This window comes from Lactuca sativa, chromosome 5 (assembly GCF_002870075.4).
Source record: "Lactuca sativa cultivar Salinas chromosome 5, Lsat_Salinas_v11, whole genome shotgun sequence".
Taxonomy (NCBI): domain Eukaryota; kingdom Viridiplantae; phylum Streptophyta; class Magnoliopsida; order Asterales; family Asteraceae; genus Lactuca; species Lactuca sativa.
In genome coordinates this window covers 241254883-241264716 of record NC_056627.2, presented here as the reverse complement: position 1 = coordinate 241264716, position 9834 = coordinate 241254883, and the positions used below count along the sequence as shown (strand labels likewise).

Sequence of the window (9834 nt, the reverse complement as noted above, 5' to 3'; positions counted from 1 at the left end):
GGTGCGTCTTTGGCTTCATATCTAAGAGGTTGATGACATTTGGTGGATTTTCAGACGATCTGCAGTGAGGAAGCTTGTTAGAAAACAAAAAGCTTTATGAAATCACATCTAAATGTCAGATCTGATCAAATCTATGTAGATCTGGTATGGTGCGATCAATAAAGATGGAGAAAAACTAATTTGCAACCATATAGTTAATTTACAATTTAAAACACAAAATTCACAGCTTAATACACAAAATTCACATGTTAATACGATAGTTTCATAGTTTAAAACACAAAAAGTATAATTTCACAGCCATATTATCACCTTAAAACTCTTAATACAGTCAATTCACCGGTTAATACAAAAAAATTACGACTTAATACAACAATTTCACAATTTAATATACAAAATTCCCAATTTAATATAGTAAATTCACAGTTTAAACAGAAATTTCAGAGTTTAATATAGCCGAATCACTGTTAAAATAGAAAATCACAGCTTAATACAATCTATTCACAACTCAATACAATAAATTTACAAATTAATACACATAAATATTATATTCTTAACTTAACTTACATTTATATCTTTAGAGATGGAGGCTAGTGTTTCTTTCAAAGTTTAATTTACAAAATATTTACAGTTTGAACTTTATATAATTTATTTAAAATTCGAGAAAATCATATATAATAATAACGATTCTTTCTTCTCATATTTTAGAAGCAAACAAAAATTTCATAAAAAAAATCACAGCTTAATAAATTCAATTCACAACTTAATACATGCATTTCACGGTTTAATACCAAAAATTCACAGTTTAATACAATAAATTCACAGTTTAATAAACAAAAAATTATATATTCATAGCCACATTCTCAACTTAAAACTAAATTTATACGTTCATATCTTGAGGCACTTCTGTGTATTAAATTGTGAATTTATTAAGTTGTGAATACAATTTTTACATTAATACATAAAATTCACAGTTTAATATAATACATTCATACCTAATTTATAAGTATAATCTCATATTTTAGTGTATTAATTAGCTTATTCACATTTTAATACATACATAAATTATCTCAGATTTCAAAAGCAAACATCAAATAAACAAAAATAAGAGATTAAAACATTAAATTCACATATTAATATAAAAGAAAACAATCATAACAAAAATCAACATACCTGATGCATATATGGTGGTGTTTCATCGAATACTAGAGAATAATGGATGAAGGCGAGTTGTCGGTGTTTCACCAAAGCGACAAGACAACATTGACAGTTATAGTTGATAGCTGGCCTGTAGAAAAATCCATACACTCATTCAACAATTAAATCAAAAAATTATGAATATATTTAAATACATACATATTTATATAACATAAAACTTTAAACATTCACATAAAAATTTATACAACACATTTATATATTTGTTTGTCAGTTTTTAACAAAAAAACAACTTAAAACAAAAAACAATTATACAACATTCAAATATTCATCTTATATTTTAACAAAAAACAACTTATATAAAAAATCATAGATCAAATTTATAGTATTCACAGTTTAATACATTTGGTTTATTTATATTATTTATAATTTAATTTACACTATTCACAAAAAATTAAAAAAATAAATACCATACAATATATTCAGACATTCATAAGTCATATTTAAAGAAAAAAAACATATACAAAATATTTCACAAATCAAATATATATTATTCACTATTTAATATATTTGGAAGAAATTCATTCACAATTTAATTTATACTATTCAAAATTTAATTTACATTATTCATAATTTAAATTCTTATATTTTCATTTAATCGATGTCATTAATACTGATAATTAACATAACACAACATTAGTAAATATCACAAACTTATTTTTATAACATAGTAATACCAATAGTCACTATTAAAGTCTTAGCAAGAAATCATATGTCGTGTTGTCCATTTTGATTTTAAAAACTACATTTATATAATTACAGTCGTTAAAACAGAAATGACAAGATATATTAATTTGTTTTCTCACAGCATGAATATAATACAAAAAAAACAAGTGAAAAAGTGGTATTTTTTTCTCACTCATAAAAGCAGACAGGAGGTATGATGCTTTTCGATAGCATAAACTTGCATTCCACTATACCTCATCTCCAAAATTTCATCACTTAATTTTGACATTAAAGGAATTTCCAATCTAGTCACCACTACTGAAGACCATATATTAGTTTGAAGATCTCACCGATAAGTCTAAATAGTCGTCGGAAAACGTCACCGGAACAGCCGCCGGAAAACCTCACTTGAAGACACACTCAAAAGAACAAAAACATCAATGGAAAAACATGTTTTCTAAAAAATTTCAAATCTAATCGGTAAAATATCAACAAAAACTCTTATTGATCTCAGTTTAGATCATAACCTGCTTTCAGTAAACTTCAACACAGATCATTCTTCCTTCAGACATCTAACTTCAGATCTACCCCTTTTTTAACTTCCTAATCTACAAACTTCATTGAAAAACTTCAGATCTAAGGATTGAAGGTGGTTGGTGTGTTCCGACGGTTTGAGTTGGAAATAGAGAGAACATCAGCAGCGACAATGATGTAGACATTGGCAACAATGACAGGAGGCTTCTGCTGGTAGAAAGAGGGTAGGAAGGAAGAAGTTGAACATCGATCATCCTTTATTTTACTTCCAGATCTACAAACTTCGCCTGAAAACTAATGATCGGAGAGGCCCAAGGCGGTTGGATTGTTTTCCGGCAGTCTAAGCCGGTAAAAAAGCAGTGGACGGTGGAGGAAGGGGACAACTACGGTAGGTAGCGGCCGTTGAGCGAATATCGATGAAAGTGGATGTGGTGGTGTTCATCGGACATGGTTGAAGGAGGTGAGAGGATATTTATTTTGTCTCGGGAGAATAATGAAGAAATGGTATCAGATCTAACATATGTAATATGAGTGGTTCTTAGGCTTTTAACCTTTAGTGGTTCTCACATCTACGTTACAAATATTATTTCTAAATCATATTCGTAGCAAAACACGATAACCAACCCTCCTTAAACTACAATTACCAATTATTTAATGTTCTTTTCCACAAGATATAACTTATGGCAGTTGAAACAAAATATTGTACATATAACACATATCTTCTAATATTTACTGGTCTTCTTCACATCATAGAAATAAGTCATAAACATGCTTAGAATGACACTTTAGAGACAAGTAAGTCATTAATATGTATTTGTGCTACGCTTATGCAGCTGGTCCCCTAAGAGTCTCGATTTTCTTGGGGAGTTCATCTTTGGAAGCACCCACAATCCTGTCCACTACTTCTCCATCTCTAAGAAACATGAATGTTGGCATTGCCTCCACTGAGAAATCCTCAGCAATGCTCTGTTTGTTATAATACCAACTTGTTATTTCTAAGTGTTGAAAATAATAACACCCTGCAATAATCTAACTATGAAGAAGTCAAGAAGATACAAGTAATCTTACTTTTAGTTCATCCACATCGATCTTAACGAAGATAACATCGGGAAACTTTTTAGCTAATTCGGCAAAGATCGGTGCCATCATACGGCATGGACCACACCATGAGGCTGTGAAATCCACAACCAACTGTCAACAAGTCCATCCAAATGTTAAGTGTATGTGAAAACGATAACAACTTTCGATAAACAAGCATATGACAAAGAGATTAGAGTTACCAATTTTTTAATTTGTTTGTGCTTTTCATAGAGTTGTTGCCATAACTCGACGGAGTGACAGCTAATCAACGCTCCTTCTTCCAAAGTCGCCATCTTCGCCCTAAGTCTGTCTTTCAAGTAAACGTGATTCGAAGTTGTTTAATTAGTATGCAAATGAGTACTTTAGCTTTGAGTATGGATGAAATTGTGCAACATGGAATCACTATTTATAAGCACAAAAGCAAGGCATATCGGTTTTGGGATGATAGATATTTTGAGAGAGGTGATGTAGACCTACGCTTGCGTGGCCATAGATATTGAATGTTGTAGGGCCGTTAATTAATATCACGTTTACCTTGCAACTTGGATAATCCACATTTTTATTATTTAAAAATAAAAAAAAATAAAAAAATCTTCTTTCCATTTATCTTCTTCCACGTCATTTGTCTTCTTTTAGACTTATGAGTTATGCGCAAAGTTTTAAAAACCGGTTTTTTAGTTGAACCGGTATGGTGACCGGTTTTCGGTTCAACCGGCTTAACCGGTTCAACCGCTAAGTAAACCGGTTTCTATAGTTTTCATATTTTTTTCGTATTTTTCTACACATACCTACATACACAAATCAAGAATATATTGTCCACAAATTCAAATATTAAAATACACATGAAAACAAGTTGTAGATCATTCTAAATAAATTAAAATAACTCATAACCATAAGTTTTACATCAATCCACGTGCACGAAAAAAAAAAATAAAGTCGTAGATGAATATAAATGCATCAAAAAACTTTATAACATTTATCATGTGCTTTTATTGAGATAAAATTTAATAAATGTGAAAAAACTACCAAAGTTTGTTATGCAAAAGGTTTCGATTCCATGTGTTTTTATTCAATTTAACCGGTTTAATTGAACCGGTTCAACCAGATTTTTGTAAAAATCGGTCGGTTTGATCAAGTTCAGAAATAGACATAAAACCGGTGATAGTTGAACCGCTCCCTTCTTCGATTCCCGGTCCAACCAGTTCGACCGGCCGGTTCAAGCCGGTTTTTAAAACATTGGTTATGCGATTTGCCTTACTTCTTTCTCCTTTCGGATATTTGATATCCACAACCGGAAAAAAAATACTATTTTCTTTTATTATTTTATTTTCTATAGTATTTCAAAATGGAAACGAAGAAAATGCTAATAATAAATCGGATTTCATACCCCAAAATGAAAAATTAGACCTTGAGATGTTTCATAAATTTGAAAACAATAAAATGACAATAGATACTTAATTTTTGGAAGGGATAATGACTTAAAAGAGTAACATATTATTCGATTTGTACACATTTGGTCACTGAGTTTTTTTTTCGTCCACATATACCCCTTAAACTTGTTGAACTGTACACATTCAGTCCTTATGACCTGTTACTCCAGGTTAGCCGGGAAAAATAACTTGATAAGGTAATATATTTATCATTTGGTACACATTTAGTCCTTAATATTTTTGTACATATTTAGTCCTTAACATTTTTTTTTGTTTCAAAATAAGTCCTTTTTTTGTACTCATCCAGTACTTATGAATGATTTATTTATGTTTTTTTTTCACGATATCTTCCGTAAGATAATCATTGATGAGGTGTTTGGGTTGTTGATGCTTATGTCCAATGCGATCTCGACTGCTTGGTTGCGTAAGTCTTGTGGTTTGGCTTAGGTCTTGTATTTTGAACATCGTAACTTCTTCATACGATATCAGATTTTAAGGATCTTTATCCACGTGTTCATGTTTTGAGTCTACTACAACTTTCATTAAGATTACTTCCGTTAAAATGTAATATATTTTTACTAACGATTTTATAAAAATAAAAAAAATAAAAAAAAATAACATACATACATACATGCATTCATAAAAAACGTATGGACCGGGGAAGACGCAGTAATACATAGTAGGTGTTGCTGAGATGAAATAGGTGTTGTCGATACATGGAAAATAGGTATAAACGTTAAAAAAAGCGATAATTTTTTCACTGCGAACAGAAAAAATAGGTGTTGTCGGTGCAACACCGGGACCATACTAAATCCGCCACCGCGTATGGATATAAAAATTGTAAGTAAAAATATATTATTTTTTAATGGGAGTAATTTAAATGAAAGTTGTAGTAGACTAAAATACGAACGCGTGGGTATAAAGATCGTTAAAATCCGAGATCATATGAAGAAGTTACGACGTTCAGAATACATGATCTAAGCAACCAAGTAGTCGAGATCACGATGGATATAAGAATCAAAAGCCCCATACACCTCATTAATAGAATGTACCACGTAAGATTTCGTGAGAAAAAACTAATAAATCATTCATAAGTACTGAATGAGTACAAAAAAAATGACTTATTTTGCATAAAAAGAAATAATTAAAAAAAAAGAGTAAATGTGTACAAAAATATTAAGGACTAAATGTGTACAAAATGAGAAATATATTACCTTATGAAGTCATTTTTACCGGGTAACCTAGAGTAGCCGGTCATATGGACTGAATGTATACAGTTTAACAAGTTGAAGGGATAAATGTGGACGAATAAAAAAATCAATGACCAAATATGTATACATCAAAAAATATATTACCCTTTTAAGTTATTATCCCTTTTTGGAATAAAACAATTCATTGATGTCTCGATCCTAAGATTATATTTTTCTTTATTTTTCATTATATTAAAATGACATTACCTATTTAACTTTTTAACTTTTTAACTTTTCGTTCACATCTACTTCAAAAAGAAAAAAAAATCCAACTTAGCCTCAAATTAATTTATTTTTTTCTTTGCAATATATCAATGGATAGAGTATATCATAACTTAATTTAACATATAATTTTCTCATAACTTAATTTAACATATATATTATTTTAAAAAAAAACCATATATATATATATATATATATATATATATATATATATATATATATATATATATATATATATATATTATATCTTATAAAAGAAATCTTATTATTTTTAAAAATAAATTGAATATAATAATATTATTTTTTTAAGACGTCCAAACGATTAAGCTAACAGTACAAACAACCATTAATAAAATAATATTAAATTTTAACATTTGTTTTGGCTCCTTATATTTCTCAACAAAATCCTTAATTTAAGGGTCGTTCAAAATTTAAAACTTTTTCATCCTAATACTCTTCAACAAATATCCTTTAAATGCTGCAGCTGCAGCTGATTCAAATACCTCTCCCATAGCAGATGCGTCTTTGTTCCCTCCGCCTTATAAACCCTACTATAAATCTCACCGCCATGAAGTATTTCCCTTATAAACCCTAATCGATTTTCTCCCTCTCTTAGACGTAGACAATGAGTTTTTTTTTTCTAGAAAAAAAAAAGTTTGATTTTCTTTCATTTTAATGATTTTGATTTGGTGTTTCGATGTGTTGCAGGTGAGATGGACGATAGGCGGGTTGAAGAATGATAGTTTTTTCTAAAAAAATCTTGATTTTCTTTCTTATCCTTCCTTTTTCGATATTGCTTCTTAAATAGAGGCTCACACAAATGTGGGTAAGATCTCTTTTTGTTTTCTATTTGAGCACTAAAAGGTTTATATTTTAGGATGATTTTGTTTGTTTTCTGTTAATGCTTTAGAGTCTCACATGTTGTGAATCCCATATCCCATAACTCTGTTTTACTCTACCGATTGCAAGTATTCCAGAAGTGGTCGATTCGACGATATGATGAAGAAGATAAAGAACCGGATATGTATAGGGCTTCTTAACTCTGTCCTTTTGTCTATTGCTTGCTCTGATAAAACCTAGGTAATTTTTCTTCCACTCTCCCTATCTCTTTTTCCCATGATTCCTCTCTTCTTCTTACCAAGAGAATTGCAAGGTATACGTTTTTCTTAGTTTGAAAAGAAGCCTAATAATAACCCTGAACGACGCAAGAACATTTGTTTGTTCAAGAAATTTTTTGGATTTATCGACATCGGGTTCTAGATTTGGTCCATCTTAATTTCTTGATTTTTTTATTTCCTTTCGATCTGACCTCTCTTTTTATATTTGACGTCTTAATGCTTCCCTCTTCTAATTTCTTGATTTCTTGGACTCTGTTGTTTTTTTTTTTTTGTAAGTTATTGTCGGAGATTCTCTATGTTGAAGGATAAAGTAATTGTAAGAAGTTATTTTTGATTCTGGCTTAGAAGAGAACGATAAGGAAAGAGCTTCAAAAGGTTCAAAGTTAAAACATATTTGTGTAAGCTTTACTGTCATTGAATTTTGACTTTTTGAATCAAGCCTAAAAGGAGTAGCATTGGGTTTGTTCACCGATTTTTCAGGATCTTATATTTCCTCGTTTTTTTTCTATTTAGTTTTTGATTTTTAAATGTTTGTTTTAAAGGACAGTGTCAGTGATGGTGGTGGAGAATGAGACTTATGTTGAAGAATGGAGAAGTTTGGTTTATTTCTCTTTTCAGTTTTACTTTTCTTCTAAAAAAATAATGGTTTGTATTCTTTCTTATTTCGATAAATGAGTTTCAAACGACATCAATTTTTGCCATTAGGCAAGATCTAATAGCTAATAACAAAAAAAATATTGGAACAATTAATATTTGAGAAACTAATATTCGAAGCAAGAAGTTTTGAATGGATATTAAACGATAGTTTCAAGAGTTCTCCGATTTTGCTAATGGTAATCAACAGAATGCTTACTTATTATTCTTCCTTATGAGCTTGTAGACTTGTTTGGAAGCCAGTTCCAAGAAGTTGAAGCAGATATACAAGTTGCCATCATTTCCAGGAAGGCATCTAAAGAAGTTGTTTCTCAAATTCCTACTTCTACTGATAAGGATGAGGAGAAGACAAAGTCAAATGTCGAAATTACCCATGTTAATGAGGAGACTAATCCAACTTCACCATCGTATCCAAATACCTCTATTTCAAGTATTATCTACTATATAAGCATTGTGAGTTCAAACATAAAACTAATTTTCAAGCTCATTAATCTGGTGGACTATATTTCTTTCCATGGGCACAATTTTGCAAGTTGACATGTACAGAATGTATTTTTTGACCAACAAATGTTGGGTAAGTTTGTTTTTCCTATTTTAAACAATAGGTTATTACTATATTATTTTCACCCTGAGCCTGTCTATGTTCAATGGATTATGGAAGGTTTTTTGTTTCTAATGTTCACAAGGTTGTGAATTTCTTTTGATGTGAGGTTGTTTTTCTTTTCCAATTTATGTGTTTAGGTGTTTACATGTTATTGGAATTTTTTTCTTATAATGTATAGCAATGTACTTTGCTCTACTACCTGATGTGCGGTTTTTATAATTTTTTTTGTTTAAAAAAACTAATGAAAGAACGTGGGAAATAGCAAATTAGCAATGTACTTACATAGCTGGACCTTTAGTTTATTCTACTAATTTGTAATCTCCGGCATGTGTTGGATGTTCTGTATAAAAGATGTACTACCTTTTGGATACAAGATAGATAGGTGTTTTTTGGGGCCTCACTTTGGCTTTCACGTTATCTCATATTTTAATTTTCATTCTTATTTTTGGTATTTTATGCAACTTTATATTTTTAAAAGGCATAACACATTCCCTACCTTCTGAAGTTGATGAATCATTACGTCTGAGATCATGTATCATTCATGTGGTGGATGCATATTGTAAATTTAATGTTAATTATAATTTTTCCATTCAATGTTACTAAACTTTTTCGTGGTGTTATAATACTTTTTCTATTTAATCGAGTTACTTATTTATCCATCTACATGATTACTCAATATTTTACATGTCCATATTTGTCAAGAAAATTGTAGTAGGATTTTATCAGTTTGACTTTTAGGTTAAACTATTTAGTTTTAAGCTTCGTTAAAATTGATAGGCATTCACCGAGTTATCATATCAATTTGTTAAATATATAACCTTGACTCCATGTGACACTTAGAAATTGTTGGCACTATAAATATACTTAAGTTTTGTATTTCTAAATTAAGTTTCTAACAATCAACATGTTTATACTAGATTCTTAAACTTGTCTGTTTAGTTCGACTTAAAATGAATTGTACACATTATGGTTTTTTTAATAAATTTCACATTATGGAATGATTAATATATTAAAAGAAATAAAATTACAAATGAAAAAACAAAACAAAATAGTTCAAAAGAGTT

General features: G+C 29.8%; 1 protein-coding gene and 1 long non-coding RNA gene across 4 annotated transcripts; one reads left to right on the top strand and one right to left on the bottom strand.

The window, feature by feature from the left end:
- Positions 1–3041: 3041 nt before the first annotated feature.
- LOC111897912 (thioredoxin H1) lies at positions 3042–3878 on the bottom strand. The gene is made up of 3 exons (XM_023893866.3): positions 3693–3878; positions 3481–3603; positions 3042–3378 (listed from the first exon to the last, which is right to left on the bottom strand). The coding sequence occupies exons 1-3, from the start codon at positions 3783–3785 to the stop codon at positions 3238–3240; spliced, it is 357 nt and encodes a 118-aa protein (XP_023749634.1). The 5' UTR covers positions 3786–3878; the 3' UTR covers positions 3042–3237.
- Positions 3879–6813: 2935 nt separating this feature from the next.
- Positions 6814–8965, top strand: LOC111897911 (uncharacterized). 3 transcript variants are annotated; one of them, XR_006192678.1, is made up of 4 exons: positions 6814–6967; positions 7103–7474; positions 7789–8157; positions 8393–8965. It is a non-coding gene; the product is annotated as an uncharacterized LOC111897911 (long non-coding RNA). The 3 variants fall into 3 exon arrangements; XR_002852430.2 differs by having other exon boundaries at positions 7103–7220; positions 7364–8965; XR_008232444.1 differs by having other exon boundaries at positions 7789–8965.
- Positions 8966–9834: the final 869 nt, after the last annotated feature.